This window comes from Aythya fuligula, chromosome 1, assembly GCF_009819795.1.
Source record: "Aythya fuligula isolate bAytFul2 chromosome 1, bAytFul2.pri, whole genome shotgun sequence".
NCBI lineage: Eukaryota > Metazoa > Chordata > Aves > Anseriformes > Anatidae > Aythya > Aythya fuligula.
Window position 1 is genome coordinate 105,706,481 of NC_045559.1, and position 20,748 is coordinate 105,727,228.

At 41.4% G+C, this 20,748-nt stretch overlaps 1 protein-coding gene across 2 annotated transcripts in view; it reads left to right on the top strand.

The window, feature by feature from the left end:
* APP (amyloid beta precursor protein) overlaps nt 1-20,748 on the top strand; it is a 178,157-nt gene that overhangs the window by 25,750 nt on the left and 131,659 nt on the right. For both annotated transcript variants that reach the window (XM_032183216.1, XM_032183224.1), the window contains exon 2: nt 2,203-2,332. In XM_032183216.1, the coding sequence (XP_032039107.1) occupies nt 2,203-2,332 (130 nt within the window). The remainder of the gene's footprint in view (nt 1-2,202; nt 2,333-20,748) is intronic.

Genomic DNA, 20,748 nt, shown 5'->3' on the forward strand with positions numbered 1-20,748 from the left:
CAGATCTTTCGATTTTATCTTCCTCATTATCTCTTGAGCTAGCCATGGTGCCTTGCAGTGTAATGTTTTCACAGCAGTTGAGGTGTGAAATTTCCCACCGTGGTGAAATCCTAATCCGTTCTTGCAGTGCTGGAACAAGAGTCCAGCACAAGCATGTGCAGACCTGTCTGGTGGAAGTGGGGAGGCGAAGGCAAAAGATAATGAGGTTGAAGAGGACAGGGGAGCTTTCATTTAATTTGCAACCTTGCTGTTTCTGTTCAGAATCCAGTATGTGAAGCACAGGGGGAGCAGTACGATCTTCTGGAGCTGCTTTCTAAAAGTGTATCGGGAATGTTTTGTTTGTAATGCGGGTGGTCACCTGCTGCAGAGCAAACAAGAGAACCAAGCAAAGCCAAACCTTCTTAACTTGGGGAGACTTTTCTGTAAGTTTTCAGTTCTACTCTGTGGGCTTCATCTGAAGTCTAGCGTGCTGGGTTAGGGTAGAAGACTGCACGTGACACCTCCATCGTAGTGATCTGAGGGGGCTAACGTGGAAAAAACATTTCAGATAACTCCTGTGATGTGCGTACGTCTGATAAGTATCTGATTAAATAGTGCTGTTTTGTAGTACAGGCAAGGCTGGCATTCAGTCTTCTCAGCATAAAGTACAGTTTTTAGGTACTGTGTTTCTTTCTCTAACTGGTATTTTCTTCAGCATTGCTATTGTGCCTGGCCTTGTTTTGTGTGATAATCCTTTCTTCTCAGTGAGGGCTGCAGAGGTTCTTACGGTGATTTTCCAAGCATTGGTTTTGGACTTGCAGAAGTCACCCATTTTGACCTAGCTCTCTTCAGTTGGGATTATATTCTTTTTCTTGCAGATGGCCCCAAAAAAATCTTCCAGTTAGCTGCTTTTCCTCAGGGTTGTTTGTATTTTCCTTCTCCGTTGGTAGGTATGAGTGGGCTGAGTTTTCAGTCTGCCCAAATCCTCAGATTAGACATACTCGGAAATTGGTCAAGACTGCTTGAGGAAAGGTGAAGGAAAGTTAGTCCCTTCTGAGTCTGATGTTAGGGCTGGCAGACGGCTGATGGGAAAAATCAAAAGTACAAGCCATAGGCTATGGTAGCAAATAGGGTGGTATGGGGAGAGTTGGGAGCGTGGAGTGAAGCAGCTGGGGCTGAGCGTCACACTGAGCACATTTTGCAGGTTTTGCTTTGGTTGTATGGAGTAACATCCATTAATGGCTGGGAAGGTGTTTGATGTGCTTCTGGAGTACATCCTCTGCTTTGGTTTTATCCATTAGGAATCTAGTTTGCCTGCTCTGAAAACCCTCCACAGCATGAACCTCAGCATTGCTAGAGGTAATGTGCTTCTCATGAGCTGAAAAGCTCCTAGAGATGCTCTCTGTACAAGGTGACTGCGAGGTGGGTATGCACAAAAGATCAGCGGCTAAGACTTGTCCAGAAAATTGGCAAAAGAGGCCAGAGGAGCTGTTACTGACAGTAAAATAATAATTAAAAAAGGTGTCTATGTTTAAAGGACTGAGGTAGATGAAAAAGGCAAGTATGTAGTTTGATCAAAGCTGTGGCTTCCCAATAAATCAGTCATCCTGTTTGCTGGTGGCATGGCTGCGGGTGTTGAAAGAGTATTACATTATAAAGAACAGACTGGATTTTGATCTCAGCCGTTTAGTAAAGTTGGAAAGGCATTTGTACTGGTGATAAAAACCTAAATATAACTTATTGAATAAAATATTACGCAGACTGCAGTGGGACAGAGTATGATGTTGGTTAAAATGATTAAGAGAAACACAAAGGCATGCTGTTAATTCTAGATGTATGAAGTTTAGGACCAATATGTGGAGTTTTAGAAGGACAGTGATATCTTGGACATGAAGGAGGGGGTATTTTAGTCAACCATGAAGCACCTGTTCAGGTGATCTTCAGCTTAAGCAAGTCTAAGCAGCCAAGTTGTATCTTGACAGCCATCTGTTACCACCATTGTATTGTGAGCTGGCAGCTGCATGTTTTTACTGACAAACAAATACACTGGCTTTTTAGGCAAGTGTCCATGCTTATACCACAAAGTCAATGGAAATATAACGTACAGCAGAAGAGGGAGAAGATAGGAAAGGGAGTATTGTGTTATGATTTCCATTTTACATATGGCGTGACCCAGAGTGATAACATTTGTGATAACATTCTTCTTTATATTTTTAATGTTAGGTTTACCCAGAATTGCAAATAACCAATGTTGTCGAAGCCAACCAGCCAGTTACAATCCAAAACTGGTGCAAGAGAGGATGGAAGCAGTGTAATGGTCACCCACATATTGTGGTTCCCTACAGGTGTTTGGGTGAGTAGTTGTCTTTTTCCTGCTCTTTAAAGTTTCTATCTCTTTATGACAAAAAGTACAGAGTCTACATAATTATCTTTCGTATCTCTATATTATTATCTTCTCTGAGGAGGGTTTTGTCCAATTGTCCAGTCCTTTGGAACTACCTTAAATAGAAAATGCTCTTGATATTCCTGATGCTGTTTTCGTGAGTGACTGCAAAACAGACTTCTCATTACTCCCCAGATTTTTGCCACTGTCTGTCATATACTTTCCTTCCATATAGACATTCCTCTGTGCCTTTGCTTATAAGCTATCCACCTTTTCCCTAAATATGTACTGTTTTCTTCATTATTATTTGCATATTAAGTCTTCGGACTGTTACTGTGAAAGCCAAAGGGCTTTATTTTTGTTGAAAGCAAGCAAAAAAATAGGCAATAAAACACCATTTTTTCTTCAGATTCCTTTTTGTAGCAATAGCTATTCTCTCCTGCGTCCTTGGTACTTTGAATTGGTTCAGCAATTTAAAAGGGAGGTTCATTCCTTTGGATTTTTTTGTTTGTCTGTTTTTTATTTTGTTAACCTTTAATTCTTTGTTAGCATTCATAAAGTTGAGAATCATATTAATTTGCTGTTTTCGTTAATATTCTAATCACATCTTTATCTTGAAATTATTCCATGGTATATTTAAATACATTGCTTTACCAGTGTCATTTTTGAATCATTAATTGGCAGTCTGGCTTCGTGTTTACATGTTGGAGTTCAAGGTTGGGCCTTGCTGTTCTGTTATGCCAGGGCAGATAAAACACTGTGTGGAAAGCATCTCAGGCCTGTTATTTGATGAAACTAATAATGAAAGAAATTCCAGAAGATATGCAACCATTCTAGAATTTTTATTTAGACTAGGTAAAACACATGGCACACTGCCTGATGCAGAGGCAGTGAATGGGCTAACTCAAGAACAGGACTGCAGAGTAACGAATGCACATACTACCAGTAAGATGATAAAACAACAGATATGGGAAATCTGCCTAGAAATATGAGGGAAGCTTTATCATTCGGTAAGGTTTCTAGATCCTGCGTTTGATTGTACGGGTAGGAATTGCATATTTCAAGAGCTGTGGTATGTAGTTGTGATGCCACTGTAGATAAGAATGAGCACGAGTGTTCAGGAAGTACTCAAAGTCAAGACTTCTGGGGAGGACTTTTTTGAAGCCTTCGTGTACATTATGTTGATCTCTCTTACACCAGGACTTTTTAACTGTTAAATAAAGTCATCTCTGCATTTGTTGCCGTGCTTTCCATTGTTGTCCATGATCAAGATAAAAAAAATCAGTTTGTAGAACAGGTAAACTTGTAGAGCAAGGTAAGCAACTTTATGGAAGCAGTGCAGGACTGCAGTCTCACCCAGCTTCATCATAATATATTTGATAAATTCCATGCGAGTCCACTTGGCCTAGGTACAGATGTGGTGGGAGAGGAGCATACTAGTAGAGATGCTAAAACTGATTTTTATTATTTGTTGTATTGTGAGTGTAACCAAAGCTCTGAGTTACGATCAGGGAAGTATTATGCTCAGGACTCTGCATTCTTATGTGGATTTGGTCAGTGCCCTGGAGAACTTACAACTTAATTTAAGATAAAAGACAATGTCATCACAAGAGCAAATGAATATAAATTGGCCATGAATAAATTTAATCTGGAAATTACAAGGAAGTTTCTGCAAGAGTAAGGAGCTCCAGCAGCCTCCTGGTAAAAGGGATAGGAGTAAGAAGCCTAGTAATTTAGAAGGAAGTTCGTAAATTTATGAACAGCATTATGAGCAGTTGCCTGCAGGTGTGAGGAACTGGGCTTGGACATTTAAGGTATTTTTCCTGAGCTGCTGTTTTGAATGAAAAATTATCAAGAGTTAAATGTCTGCTATCTTAGATAGTAAGTTAGACTTCCCTTGCTAGAGGCAAAAATTTTAAAGGCATTTAAGCAGCTCATTCCCATTAATGCTTTGCCCTTGACTCCAATTTTATATTAAAAAATGCATTTTTTTTCCATATTTCCATGTAACTGAGCTTACACATTTGTCTGCCCATGTTTATGGATGTTTGTCATCCTTCTCCTTCATCCTAGCTTTTGACCACGGCTAGAATAAAGCTAATAGAAATAAAATCCAGAGGAGATACTAATGTCCCTGAGTGGGTGGAGAGTGACACGTAGTACTTCCGTTGGAGGAAGAATTGCCATTGTCTGTTGTTCCTTCATCAAACAGCCCTCTAGTTGCTCTCAATGGTCCTCCAGCAGTTAAATGAGGCTGTCTTTCATGCAAAGAAAATACATTAGTGAGGGAGTCTGATGGAGTGGGTCATTTTCCCAAGTGTGGCGGTGCACCCCTGCCATGGGAAGTCAGGATTCCTTAGTTCCCAACATCTTGTTGGCTCATTGCCCTTCTGGTGGAAAAGCTGGCTATAAGATAAACAGGTTCCCTGAAAAGAGCAGAAGTCTTGAAGAGGGGGGGGAAAAAAGTTTTTTTTTTTTTCTTTTTGTTTTTAACAAAGACTGATCACTTACTTTTCCTGTTAATCAGTTACCTTATTATTTTACTACTTTGATTTTTCTATAATTTAATAGTTGTGGTCAAGTTACAAACAGTTTAAAGACTTGCTGCCTTGTAAATCAAGGGAGTAAGACTGGAGGAAGCAAGTTGGTTGAATTCAGGCTGTTAGTGCCTCATGGCTTTGATGATGGATTATCTTTTAACTTTACACAGTATTGTGTTTTTTGTTTTAATTCCGATAACTAATCTTGCAGCCTGCACAAACAGCTCAGTATTTTTTTTTCTCTCTCCTGCTAATACCATTTCAATACTAGAAAAAAAAATATATTTTTTTTAACGTTTGATCTTGCTTATCAGCTCTTTATGTGCTTCTTTACTACCCTTGATGTGGTTGGTAGTGGGCAACTTCAAAAGTAAGGCTCTGGCAGTACCCATTCTGCAGGAATCTTAACACAAGTAGACCCTTGATGTAGACTACCATTAACTAGTAAGAATTAAGATACCTTTAAAAAGTTTGCTAGTGGGCAGCTGATTGCAGAGTTGAGTCTGTGTGATGCTTCCCCTTCCCCCCAGTTTAATGTTGAGCTTTACTGAAGCTCTGGAGGCTTTTTTAAAGCTCTTCATAGCATTACAAATGTTACCTTGGAGTGAAAATCACTTTCAGAAGCTTGAGTGAATTGAACATTTCTTCCATCTTGACGTTTGTTTACTGCAGAGGTGAAAAATATTGAGTGACAGAAATATGTGCTTTCAGGCTGGAGCGTCTTCATGGCCTGTTTGCATTCCGGTCTACAGCCAAGGCCTTGGGAGACATGTAGAGAGCGTATCGCTTCAGCACTTAGCTGCTCCTTTAGCTTTTCTCTTTGAGACTCTTGCATAGTAGTTAGTGCAGCAATTTGTAGCAATATACTCTGGTAATATTGATCAGATATATTGGATTACACAGCTTCATATTTCCTTTTCATGAGTAGATGCAGCTAAAGTATGTAGACGATAATTTAAATACAGCAAAATGAAAGCCTTGAGAGCATGTGTTTTTGCAATGAGTAATCAAACCAAAGAAGAAAATCATTACCAATTTTATTTATTTTTAAGATATGATATTATGCTGGTGTGCAAGGCTTGACAATATTCTTAAAACTACAAGTTTTGGGAAAATGTTATCATGGAATAAATCTGATTCTAAATCAGATAATCAGATAAATCTCTCTTGCATGCTTCCAGGGACAGAGGGGCTACTGTAGAGTTTGTTTACTGAGGAGAGAAAACTTCTTGTGAAATGGAAATTGTTGAATAAATTCTAGTTACCTCTGTGAACACAGTGAAGGCATTTGCCTTAACAGTATCCTTATTTTTATCTTCATGTTTTTAGAAAATGACATCTTTCAGTGTGTGCTTATGGCTTGAAGCTCTGTTACCCGCCTCACAACAGAAATAGGAATCTATTTAGGTCTCTCTCTCCCTCTCTGCCATGAAGACAGCAGTCTGATGTGATGGTTCAAAAGACTGATTTTTAAATACAGAGATCAAGGGTTAAATCTTGCTATCTGAGGGAGAAGTGTGCTGCTTGGCATAATCACAAATGTGTTTCGGTGCTCAGGTGAAGATGGTGAGCAGTGAGATTTGTCGACTGAGAGGTAAAGATCTGCACCACTTCCTGACATGGTCTCTGAGTGAGGGAGCACGCTGGCATCCCCACACCTGCAGCATGCAAAAAACAGGATCTTGCTGCGGAGCCTGGGCTGCAGGGTTTCAGCAAGCAGTGCCAAGAAGCCCATGATAACTGCTTCACTTTGTAAACTGTTTTAGAGTGATATCCTGACTGCAAATGTGGCCTTGGTAAAGGTAGAGGCAGATGTGCCACAGGCTGCAGCAGGAAGGCAGGACTTCTTCCTGGGTCTTTTCTGCTCTGGGGTAGCATGGGCAATAAGCAGTTCTGGTTTGCTTTCTCTTCACATCTTCCACGAGGAAAAGCAGCTGGCAAATTTGTGTAACGTGGGCTGTGAAATGAGATAATCCACTCCATTTTCCAGGATTGCTGCAGGAGCAGGCATCCTTGTCCCAGCAGTGCCATTCTTTTAAAACCTTAGATAAATGTATAGCTACACTTTCCTGAATAGATGGCATTTCATTAACTGTTGGTGAAATATACCCTGGCCTAGCTGCTCATTATACACCATAGCCTCTAAATTACATAGATGTTTGTGGACACCCAGCTGTGAGATGGGGTGAAGGGGAATTATCAGAGCTTTGATTAACTGTGCTGTGCAAAACGCTTGCATGCATGCTCATGTGTGACTCTGTTTTGTTGTCTCTTTAATGTGTGCTGCTAAGCCCCATATTCAGGCAGTGCTTGAAGGATCCAGATGTATTGCAACACCATTACGTATGTAGCCTCTGTCAATCAGACTCTGATTGCTTCCGATCATTTCTCCATAGACAAATGGATTAGGTTATATGACAAGTATATTTTGCTGTTTAGTTATGTAGTGGAAAGCTGACTTCTCGATTGGGTTTTAACAAAAACATCTTTGAAAATACTTATTAACTTGTCACGCTTTATTACTCTAACAGCTTGTAAAGTTAACCGCTTGTTGGTGTCTGACAAAAAGGCGTACCCAAGCTTTGATACACATGCCTAGCCAGTTAAACCAAAGGAAACACGAAGATTATGCCTGGAATAAATCATTTAAATAAATATATAGTTGACAGCACAACTGTTTCTGGTTCATCTGGTAGTCTACTTGCGATGTTAACTGTGGGGTTTGTACCCATGAGCATGCAAAATGCCTGTTTGCTGCTGCTACCTGGCAGTACTGGCAGTTGTCTTCCCTCAGCCACTACCTAGTGGGTCTATTTCCAGCTGCAGTGAAAGCTGCTCTTACAGGCTGTTTGGAGGAGCTCTCCACTGGCTTTTCAATGCAGCACCTAATCAGCAGAGTGACATTAATTGTCACAGTTTCCCTGTCACTGTTGGTTTAGCTGCCCGCCTCCAGCTTGCCTCAGTCTCTGCTCCGCCACAGGAGTGATGCAGGCAAGCCTCATGCCCCACTCTTTTCCTAAAATATAAAACACACTTATTTTCAGCCCGCATGACTGCATCACGTCTAGATTTCTGACAGTGCTAGCTGACGAGAGGGAGAGAAGACTCAGAGAAGACTGCCAGCTTGAATGCTCAGCGAGGAGACCTCAGGCAGAGAAACCTAGGGTGCAACGAAAGGCACAACTCTTCATTGCAGTGCTGCTGAGAGAAATCCTTTCATATCTGCTCTTTTCTCCCCACTAGACACTATTCCTGCCTGCCAGTGGTATTTCTGGCACAGTGCTAGTAGGTGGAGGAGAGCCCTGCTGGCACAGGCTGGGCACGTCTCCTGAGGGACAGCGAGGTGCGGGAGCACCCGGCCTTCCCCCGCTTGCATCATGGCCTGGGCTCGAGCTGCCTCTTCCAGGTACCACCTCTCCAGGCCCCTGCACAGACCCAAAACCGTGCTTGACTGGTGGGTTGACAGCTCTTTGGCGCTGTGCTGGCGGTCTGAATCTCCTCCTATTCCCGTGTCCTCACTGCTGAGCTAATTGCAGCAAAATCTGGGCCTCTTCATTGAGTGTGCTCCTGAATGCCCTGCTTTGCAACAGTGTAATTAAGAGCATGGCCTGACATGCTTTATCAAGTTGAAGTGGCTTTCCTTATATACCTGAACTTGGCCTGAATTTTATGGTCAGCTTCTGTTACAGGGAAGAAGGTGGTTGCTAAATATCAGGAGGCTTACTGATGGATTTCACAAACAATGAGGGGATTATCTTTTCATTGTAGTTCTTAGTGGCTGCATTGACTCTTGGTTTATGGCTGTGCCTCTGCAAGGACTGCATAAATCATTAATGTGGCTTTTGGCATCCTTCAGGGGACAAAATACCATCTGCTAGAGGAAGAGGTGGGGAGTGGGCAGAGAAATGCTGAATGAAAAGCACCCACCGGGCAAGTGAGAACTTCCTCAGTCACTCACAGGTCTGCCACCTCCTCGCTTGTGCCAAACATTTATTCAGCTTTTTGTTAGCCAAATTCAAGCTGAAGGCTCAGAAACCTTGAAGTGAAGATGTGGAGCACAATTAGTGTGCTGGTGGTGACCAGAATGTGCCTTCATGTGTAAAAGTAGATGTAAAATATCGTCACTTTGTACAGTTAGCCCAGAAAGAATGAGTCTGAGCTTGTGTATTTCTGACCGTTTTTAGGATGAACACAGGTTTTACTTGTTCAGTGACTGGAGTAAGATTGTTATGAGAAATGGATTTGTGGGATAAGACAAAACACAAAACCTTTTTGAGATCTTGAACAAAACACTTCTGCAAGTCTACTCCTGAAGCAGTAAAATAATGTAGTTGGAAGTAAATATTGTAAATGAGTGTTATATTTGCTGCTTTAAAATGCAGAAGAGAAACCAGAGCAGGTGGTGTATACACCTGAAGAACAGCTCACAGGAAGCTGTCACTGATAATGTGGAAGTTTTGTTAATAGCCACCTCTTAAAGCATTACAAATTGTAGTAAATATTTGTTTTAAAAAAAGAAAAGCCCAGGTTGTTTTGAAACATGTAATAATGTGGCTAGACTAAGTTTTTTGTCTCTTGTAACTCTGTCTGAGATACCTGAATGTCAAGCATTCCTGCTTTATCTTCAGTGCTTTACATAAGGACAGTTCACCACAAAAGGTAGTGCTGAGGGAGTATTGGTAAGGTTAAAAAGTTAAGGGCTCAAAAATTGGGAAATCAGAAAGCTAAGGTAGCCCCTGTGACCTTATCTAGGCCCTCTCTGTGCCAACTGTGCTGGAGAGGCTGAGGTTGCACAGGTACCCAACCCGTGCTGTGCTCCCTATGCTCTTTGTGATATTTTGTTCCTGCCTTTTGGCTCAGCAGGTCCCTAAGCCTTATGCACTGCTTGCCATTCAAACCCTGCCTGAAGACAAAACCAATTTTCCCCTCAGAAGTTTCTCTCATCTTGCCTGAGTGCTTTGGAGGCAGTTTTAGTTTCATAAAGGTCATGAGGTAAGGACTGTCCATCCCTTTTTAGAGTGGGAAAGATGAAGAAGGGCTGGGGGAAACTTCAAAATTATGTTAGTGGTTGGCTCCAAATTATAAAACACTTGAAGCAGCATGCACACAAGTCTTCATGAAGTATACACATACGTGGTTCTTGATGGACGTGTGTATTCACATACATGCAACCTGTGAACAACATATGGAGCCACTGCATAGGTTTCATACCGTGTTCATCATGCACACCCAGCTTTTGGAAGAGATGAAATGGGACCTTTTCATCTGAGGATCTTTGTGGTGCCACAGAGCTGATTCATCCTTGTTTGGGTGTTTCCTCCAGCAAGCAGCACTTAATTTTGCCATGGGAGAATTCTGCTAATTAAAGGTTGTTGTTTGCCTAGCCCTTCAGGAAGGGAAGATAAGGGGAGGAGGAGGAAGGGAAGTGTACATCCCATCACGCGTCAATAAATTGATTTACATGTGGAGCGTCTTTCTACAATTTTCTGCCACCTAACTGAAAGCTGTGATAAAATTTCATCCTAAATACATTCTGGACTGATTGATCAGATTCATTAACTGCAAAGGAAGAGTCATGGGAATCACTGTATAATTCTAAAGGTTTTAAGGAAGATCCTGGAAATGCATTTCAGGAAGCCTGTTTTTTTTTTTTGGGGGGGGGGGGAGGGAGGTTTGAAGCACTAAGCACTTCGGAATATTGGGTTTGCCGCCGAGTATGATACTGAGGAAGACGCACTTTAATTTTTTTTTTTTTTTAAAGGAGTAGATAGGCAAATGGATACTTCAGTTTTTCAAAAGAAATGTAACAAGGTCCATTACCAGAAGCTATTAAAGAAATTAATCTACCATGGAATAGAAAACTCTTATGTGGCTAAATAAGGAAAAAAAAAAGTAGGAATTAATGGTCCATGCTCAAGGTGGAGAAAGGTCACTAGTAGAAGAATCTCAGAGAGATCAGTTCTTCTGCCTGTGACACGCAAAATATTTGTGAATGATTTGGAAAAGAGGGTGATGACCATGTGATGACCCATTTGCTGGAGTCACTAAGTTATTTAGGGTAGAATTAATAAAAGCAAGCTGTGAAGAGTTTCAGGTGGGTCTCTGATATTGATTGACTAGAGATAAAATGGCAAGAGAAAATCAATGCAATAAAGGTAATGTACATGGGGGAATCGCAACATAAATTAATCTTATCTTAGTGGATATGGGGTTACTATGGGTAGCCCCTAACTACTCAGGAATGAGACCTTAGGCGTTAGTAGCTCTGTGAAAGTATTGGTTCATTACTGTCAAAAAAGCAGCACTAGGAATTGTTAGGGAAGGAGCGGGGAGTAAGTCACAGAATCACAGAATGGTTTGGGTTGGAAGGGACCTTAAAGATTGTCTTAATTCCAACCCCCTGCCATGGGCAGGGAAGCCCCCCACTACACCAGGTTGCTCAAAGCCTCTTCCAACCTGGTCTTGAACACTTCCAGGGATGGGGCATCCACAACTTCCCTGGACAACCTGTTCATAAGCATTCTTGTGCTTACATGGGTTCCTTTCCACTGTCAGAGTGCATCATCAGAATTCATAGCTCTGTTGTTCTCTCTAACCTGCTGCTTTTCTACCTCTCTGAGGGCTCCTATCCCTGTCTTGCTCTTAAGAAGTCTCTCTCTCTCAATTTGTTTTCCAGCCTTGGTCCCTTCTGTGACTCACCAGGCTCTACTGTCTTGTCCATCACCATTCCACTCATGTCTCCTCACCTGAGGCACTGCTGTTTCTTCTCTTCTCCTTTTCTTTCAGAGTAATCTTCTTCCTAGCTTAGCATCAATCTCCTCTAAATGCTTCCTCTTCCTCTCAGCATCCGCTATCCATCTGGTCCTACTTCTGTCCTCTCCCCAGCTTTTCATCAGCTCTGCCACTTGTTCCCTATCATCTTATTTCACATCTCACTTGATGCTACCTGAGCCAGGAAAATAGAGAGATACCCTATGATGCTTCCTGAGAGCTCTGTGATTAGTCTGCTCTAGCACAAAGGCAAGGTAGCACTTAAGGAAAAAAAAAAATCTTTTGTCATAGCAAAAGCATGCTTTATGTTCTCAGTGGGAAGGTTTTTTCCCCCATCTGTCAGTACTTCATCCAATGTGAAGAAAGGTATAATTGCCTGAACTTAGCTTTTCCTTTGTATTTTTGCTTGCAATAAATTGTGATAAAAATGGCTTCATTTAAAGCAGTCTTGATTATGACAGTTACAGACAGGGTCTGAGGGGCTGTTTGATATTGCTGTTCATTTGCGCTGAAGAACGATGCTGTATCTCTGTTTGTCTTATAACCAAACAACTGCTGTAAGACTTGATGCTTCACTAAACTAAGACAACTTTATCTTGAATATTGAAAATGGTCATCAGTTTCCCCAATGATGATATCCAATTAATATTTTAATATTAGTTGTGGTTTTAAATCTGTTGCTTCCCTTTTTCAGTGAAAAATGCAGATCTTTAATTCCACATTTCATAGAATCATAGGAATGGTTTAGGTTGGAAGGGACCCCAAAGCTCATCCAGTTCCAACCCCCTGCCACAGGCAGGGACACCACCCACTGGATCAGGTTGCTCAGGGCCCCATCTAACCTGGCCTTGAGCACCTCCAGGGGTGGGGCATCCACAGCTTCTCTGGGACACCTGTGCCTCACCACCCTCTGAGTGACAAATTTCCTCCTAACATCTAATCTAAATCTTCTCTCTTTTAGTTTAAAACCATTCCTCCTTGTCCTGTCATTTTCTGTTTGAGCAAAAAGTTCTTCTCCATCTTTTTTATAAGCGCCTGTTAAGTACTGAAAGCTGCAATGAGTTATCCCCAGAGCCTTCACTTTTGTAGGCTGAGCAGCCCCAGCTCTTTCAACCTTTCTTCATAGGAGAGGTGCTCCAGCCCTCTGATATCTTTGTGGCCCTCCTCAGGACTTGCTCTAACAGCTCCACATCCTTCTTGTGCTGGGGGCCCCAGACATGGACACAGCACTCCAGGTGAGGCCTCACAAGGGCAGAGCAGAGGGTGACAGTCACCTCCCTGGTCCTGCTGGTCACTTCTCTTCTGATGCAGCCCAGGACGCAGTTAGCCTTCTGGGCTGCAAGCACACGCTGCTGGCTCACGTCAACCTTCTCATCCACCAGAGCCCTCAAGTCCTTCTCCTCAGGGCTGCTCTCAATGAGTTCCTCTCCCAGTCTGTGCTCATGTCTGGGATTGCTCTGACCTAGGTGCAGCACCTTGCACTTGGACTTGTTTTCGGTTCACTTGGGCCCAGTTCTCAAGCTTGTCCAGGTCCCTTTGGATGGCATCTCTTCCTTCTTTCATATCAACTGCACCACTCGGTTTGGTGTCATCTGCAAACTCAATGAGGTGCACTTGATCGCATCGTGTATGTTGTTGATAAAGATACTAAACAGTATTGGTCCTAAGACAGACCCCTGAGGGACTCCACTCGTCACCAGCCTCTGCCTGGACATAGAGCCATTGACCACCGCTCTCTGGGTCCAGTTTCCTTACTGCTGCATTTAATTCTTCTTTAAGAAAATCCATGAAACTTAAATCCCTAAAGTCAGAATTCTTTTTCCTCCGCTGTTTCTATTGTGTACGTGGCTTGTAACGTCAGTTGAGCTGAAAATTTCTTTAGTCTGTATTTGAAGACCATTGTCTTGTAGGCAGGATGAAAGAACATTGTCATCTCATTTTTTAAGTGCTGGCATTGTTCCTCCTGTGCATGTAATCCTACCTTGCAACTCAATATAACTGTGAAAGGCAGAATAATAATGCTTCAGGTTTTGAAATCCAGAGGAGAAAAAGCCGTGGCAGTGAGCAGAACTTGGGCAGGAGCCCCTCGGTTAGGAGTGGTGCTACTGAAACTGTATTGCACAAGTCTTGTGGGACAGCTGCTTAGACATGAGCTGTAGTTTTTAAATGCCTGTTTGAATTTAAGTTCTAAAGTGATACCTAGATTTGGTATTTCTTGGTCACAGTACTTGCAGCAAGACATCGGAATTACTTCTCTTGAAAAATGTTTGGTTTTTAGATAGCAAGTTATCAACTCTTTCACTGTGCTAACTAGCAAGAACAATGATCTGTGAACTGTAACAAGCAGGTATATGTATTTGGTTTGGGTTGTCAGAGGACTGGTAGGAATTAATCACCATATCTGCCTTTTTAATTGAGATGGGGAAAAATGGTTTTAGTAACGTAAGTGTCTTTCTGTGAAAGATCTTTTGTTAATAATTTGTTGATAAATATGCCTTTACATTCTCAAGTTTAGTGGATAGCATGGCTTTTGGGGGAAAGCTTGTTTCCAAGAGCTCGTCTGTAACCTTGGAAAAGAATTTGCAGAATTACTCTAAGTGTAGGAAAGAACTTGGTTAATTTTCAGCGAAGAATTTGTCATTTAGGGCACATTGCCCTTCAGGCTAAAAGGACTGATAAAGATAGTACTTAGGATGTGACAGCGCAGCACCTCCTTACTTATCTGCCCTCAAAGGATAAATTGTCCACAGCTGGCAAAGGGGGAGGCACGGCAGCCTTATGGGGCTGTGCTCAGTGCTGGAAGTCACTCAGGCCTAGCTCATGTTCATTTGACAGATCTCATCACTTGCAGCCTCGGGATGAAGAGGAGGATCATTTGTGCTCACACCCAGCAGCATCCCCACAAAATGTGAGGCTGGGATTCGAGGGCTGCAGGGCAGCACCCGCGGAGCGGTGCTGGGATGACACCAGCCTTCGTCCCACTGCGCTTGGGGTGCATCCCTGGGGAAGGAGTTACAGCGCTTTACGGCTGTGCAAACATCCAAAATGTTGGCGAGATGAACATGCTGACGTTTGAAGGTCAAACATGCCTCAACACTTCTAGTCTCTTAACCACAATTGCAGGCATCTTTGTCATGCAAGCAGGAATTCCCCTGGGGTTCCTTACTCCTTCACACGAAAACTTGTACTTACAGACAGTGATTCAAAGCAAAAAATACTGTGTGACAGGAGACATTTTGTGTTCAACTGCTGCTTTTTATCTTCTCGTGGAAGACTTCTGCAATGGAAAATAGAAAAATTTGTTTCTCACAAAACTCCTCAGATTTGAACACAACTTTTATCCACAGCTCTGAAAACCAAGAGCTGAGCAGAGCGAAGCAAACAGCCCTCCATCCTGCCCCTCTTTCAAAAGAAATTGAATGGTAATATCTGTTTTTAAGGACCCATTTTGAGTCTTTTTGAGACTTTTCTGGTTACTGAGCCAGTCAGATAACCCAGGAGGTACATACCTCTTCCTCTCTTACACTGAGTTCACTGCAGCGATGGGTGAACAGGCTCTGGCCGTGCAATTGAAACCCACAGTAGGTCTCTGCTCCCTCTCCCACAGACCTCAGGATGTTGTGCTGGGTTACAAAGCTCTCCTTTCTCACTCTCCTCCATGACAGGGAGATTATAGGGAAGGGGAGGGAGAATGTAGTGGGAGCAGTGAGGGCTGGGAAGCTGCAGAGGCCAGAGAGAAAGCAAGAGGCCAGGATGGGGGTGGAGGAGACGGATGAGGCAGGGAGCCACCGATGGGACAGTTTTATTTATGTATTTATTCGTCATGAGAAGACTTTAATGGTTTTATTTGAGAGGGGCTGTACGCTGCTTTTCTGTTTGTGCCTTCCTTGGTTAATGATGAAGAAGCCTGACAGTGTAGGCAAAGTGGTGGAACTCAAAGTCTGTCTCTGCAAAGCAGTTACAAATGACCGGCATGGTCCTGAGCTTTCTGAACTCCATCTATTTACACACAGAACATACCAGCATCACACTTAATAGCACCAGCAGCCTGCTTGTTAACAAAATTAAAGCAAGTGTCTTTGATACTCCATTAGCTTGAAGAATTGCTGCTGATTTACTGATTACAGTATAGTCTTTCCTCATGAGTGGTTTCATCAGTATTAATGAACGTATGAGTACCCCTGTATTGTGCTTTCACTGTGGATTTAAACTTTATTTGGAAGCGTTGAACTTCCCTGCTGACCTCCAGGTTGGTAAATACTAGTAGGGTTTTTTAATGTGGTCAGAATCACGTGAAGATTTTTTGTGATGATCGCTAATGGAACTTAAAGAGGACTTTGTTCCTGTTGAATATGTGCACCTGAGGCTAATCCAAAATACTTCAATTTTAGTGGAATGTATGAATTAATTTCCAAAATAATGACAGTCGTAACTTTTCTTTCTAACTTGCTGATTTTTTTTCCTACCCAGGATTTTTTGTGTGTGCACACCTAAAATAAAAATATACTTTCAGAATTGATAGCTAAGAGTTGTAGCTTAGTTCTGTACACAACCTGTTGTACTTAACCTGGCCATTAAAAATGCTTCCTAATTATTCAGTTTGAAATGCTGAAAGACAGCGAAAACCTGTGCTAGGGATAACGAAAGAAGATCATGATTATTAGAAATTATTTACTTTCTACATTAATACCTTTGAAGTTTTACTCCCATTGGCTTTGTCGGTAAGTTCTTGATGTGTAAAATATTTAAATTACCCTATTTTTTTATTAGATCATCAGAACTAGGTCAACAGAAAATTGAATCATAACAACTTGATATCAGAGTTAATTTTTGGTAACACAAATTAATTTTGGCTCTGTTGTAATACTAGCTTCTAGTTCTTTTTGCAGAAGGTACTCTGGTGAATACATAAGCAGTGTCTGCTTCTTAGGAAGCCTGATCCTGTGTGCTTTGAAGGAGATTGGTTTTTGTTTTAGTTTTTCCCATAGCTGTTCTTCGTTGAATTGGTCATCTATATGACGTGTTTTTATTATAGCTTAACCTAGGACACATTTTCTGAGTATCTATCCTTTTTTCAATCTATCCTTTTCCCCTCATGAGTGTTCTTAATCCGTTAAAAAGCTTATTGATTAATTAAGATCAGCTCCCTCTGACTTACAGCTATTTGGAACCAGTCCACTGAACAAAGATTCAAACCTACTGGGAAAAGGACTACCTTCTCACATTTTTTCATGATGTGTAACACAGTAGTGTCCTGCCCTATGACTGAAAAGCCTTTATGTTATCATACAGTACAAATGAGAAATGATAAACGACATGCACATAAGGCTACCTTTGGAGCTGTTCCCTTTTACTTACTTTCTGAGATTTGTTTATTCAGTCTGTACTAAATATGTTTGTGGTGTGTCCTGGGTGTTTTTTTTGTTTGGTTGGTTTGTTTGCTTTTTTGCATGTAATTTTATCTTTTGAAGAGCAATCTGCAGGAAGATTTTCTTTTTTCAGTAAAATCCTTTGTAAGTTCTGCAGTTGACTTCAAATTCTGCTCCCTGTATGTCAAACATTTTTTATTACATCTGTTTCATAACATGGCCAAGCTTGTTTTTCTTCAGTCAGGGAAGAAATTTAGTCTTTTGGGTAGGGTTTCCGTTTTATGATGTCTGCAATACCAACAGCCGTCTCTGATTGCTTTGCTAGAGCAGAGTTGGAGGAAGCATTCAGGGTCTGATGGATCTGACTTAGTCTTTCTACTGCTTGTCCTTCAGCCTTCCTCTTGAAGCTTGTCTCAGTTCAGCCGAGATGGGCTGTCAAACAGCTTGAAATGTGAGCCAAGCTAATTAAATAAATAATCCCCAAATTGCCTTTCACTCAGGGGTTTTAAAAAACCCAGGACCCTGATCTTGCTGATAACAAGGTCACGGATGTGATAATGCTGGCAGGAGAGCAGGCTGGGGGTGCAGCTGTGGAAGGAGAAAGCATGGAGCCACTCTTTTCTGAGAGAAACGTTGACCTGGGTTATCCTAAGCCAATCTGAAACAACATCTACATTAATCACAATTTTTTGAAGATGCAAGTTCCTGTCCTCATCAATGGCCCATGAAGCATTTGCCTACCCCAGAGTATTCTTTGCTGGTTATCTTGGGTTTTGTATTCTTAAATATTGGGCTGACTTTGAAAATAGAAAATGTAACATGTAAATCACTGTCATATTGTTGTTATAGAGCATCAAAGTGAAGTAATAAATCTTTCATGCTGCTTCTCCTGTTGTATAAATCATAAACACTGATACATTTTTTCTTGTCTGTTAGTATGGGAAATGAGATACTTAGGTTAAAGTCTGATTGAATCTTAATCTAATGATTTTTCTGTAGCCTACCTCTGCCTTTTTGGTACTTCATTTGCTCCCGCTTATTAGTTAACAATGATCCCCCAAGTTAATTTCGCATATTATAAAGGAGTAATACCGAAGTCTCATCTACCTCTCCTTTTTGTTAAGCTCTGTAAAACGGTAGGCAGCTGTAAAGTTTTATTTCAAATTTCAGTTATGTAACTGCCCTCGTAATTTACAAAATGTCTCCTGTGTCAAGGTGTTTCGAGAGGAACTTTTAAGTTCTAATAAAAATGCAATATGTAATTTTAAGTTAAACTCTAATGCTGCTTTTATTATGTATGAACAGTTGGCTGTGTGCAATTACTGTTATCTGGTCTGTTACAACAGAATCAATTTAGAGCATTTTTTTGCACATTATCAGAGGTAAAGCTCTTAAGAAAAATGTATTCTAAAATAGTATGTGCTCTGCTGAGGCCAGCTAATTCAGATAAGGGAGTTGGAGAAGAGGGAGAATGCCTTGCTGGGAGCCTCTGCAGTGCTTTGAGGTGCCAGCTCTTGTCCTTTGTCCCCTTCCAATCTTTCACAGCTTGCAGGGCGTTACGAGGTTGCTCATTGCCCAGAAATTCTGGTGGTGTCAACAGGAAAGAGTCTGAATGGTGTCTCTGCTGTATTGTCATGGTCTGTGTGCCTCACTAGGTGATGGGGACTACCTCTCAATCCCAGGCAGTCCTCATGGAAGTTGGTTGTCGATAGACAATATGTTCTTGGGACACTGGTGCTTGTATCTTCTCTCTCTCTTGTTTTTTTTTTGTTTTTTTTTTAAGTAGAATTTCCCATTATTCTCTGAAGATTTGTTTATCACATGATTGGAGTAGCTGGAGATGAAACGGCGTAAAATAGCACCTTTGGGGAAAAACCCACTGAAGAGATCATTGACATTGCTTTAAGCAGTACTTCAAAAAATGAATTCTACCAAATGAGAGGCAAAGTGCTTGTTTTGCTGAATTGGGACTTCAGATCACCTTACCCTTTTCTCTGACATGGCAGGTTGAGGCTTCTGAACAAGAACAGCTATGCTGCAAGAAGTGCTCAAGCAGTCCCTGCTCCAGCACACCTCTCTGAGAGGGAGTCGCCTTGAACATCTACATGTGAGGCAGCCAAGGTCTGAAGCCTTGGTCAGACAGTGGTGTCCAAGTGATATATTTGAGGGGGTTGTAACAGTGGCAGAGTCTGTATAATCCTTACCTCAATGATAAATTCTCTTTATGTGAAATTTTTCTTGTTAACAATTTGAATTCCAAAGCCAGCAAGCAAGCCCTCACCCTCTGTCCTGTTTTGCCTGTCCTGTTTGAGTACCGTATGGATTTATGAACAAGGTATCTCCTCTGCTGGACTTAACCAGGAGCATTGAAAGGTCGACTTCCTGAGCAGCTGGAGCAGAGGCACTTGTGTGGGAATAGGAAACACCACCAGCATGTTGGTGGATGTTGTGATGCCACCTTCTTCTGTGTATATTTATTCTCCGTTCTTATTTACCATCACAGCTAGAAAGCTATCTGGATGCTGCCTCACTGCCAACATTGGAAGTACTGTGCACAGTAATAGATGTTTTCATCTGTGTCTTTTGAAATTTTCATTGCTGATTCTGGTTACTAACATACCCTTCAAAGCTGTCCCTCTCCTGGTGTCACATCTAAATCCATCCAGATGGAATCTGGGTTCTTCTGAGCATTGCGTAGGAGACAATTTGTCCAGCTTAACCTTCCCTCTGTGTGGGAATTTCTAAGATGTGTTTTGGTGGCTTTTATTCTGTCAAACATGTATATAAAGATCCTTATGTGTTGATTTGATTTCCTTAATGTCATTCTTGTGTTGTCTTACATACTTGAGGCAGATGCTTTGCCCTTAAACTTTTTGCAATGATGGTTTAGCTAGGCACTTTTGACTAGGAGCAGAAATCTGCGAAGGATTTAATTCTAAACAATAAGCTTTTATTGACCTTTTCAGTTACATTACAAAATGTTCCATCCCAGTGGTTAGTCTTGATTTATTCAATCTAATTTGGCCATCCTTGCTGTAGGTCTACAATATGATATATTTACTGTTCTTGTTCAGTTTACCGTCTTCTTTATGGTTGTTCATCTTACTTTAAAATCCATTTACTCTTTTTTTTTTTTTAATCTATTGATATGATACAAGGTATTTGAATAAAAAATCCATGTTCTAATGCTGTGGATTAGACTTGGACATTAGACAGTGTTTCTGAACGTAAAGCCTGTGCAAATAGCAAATGTTGTTTTAGCATGTTGCCCGCAGTATTTCCTGTAACCTACAGTTTATATTAGTCCTTGAGGTCAGGGTTCAGGTCTCAATAGAACATGATCTCACGTGTTAATCCTGAGTTGGTTGCTATTCACAATGACTCATACATACAAGGAAGAGAAATTAAATAAAACAGGTTGGAATTGACCACTTGGTAAAATACGACCATCTTCTACCAGCCCTCGATTACCGGTGTTGTGATCACTGGGGTTAATTTTGTAAATGAGAACTGGAGAGAAACATTTTTGTCATGAAGCAGAGTTTTTTGGAAGAAGTAATCTTTACATTAAATATTTACACGGCGTTGCGCATTCACAGAAATTGTTGACTTTTTCCCAATGCTAAAAGTATGCTACACTGACTTCTCAGTTATCCTGTGCTCTCATGGGAGGATTAGTGATGATACAGAGCTTTTGCCTTTTAGT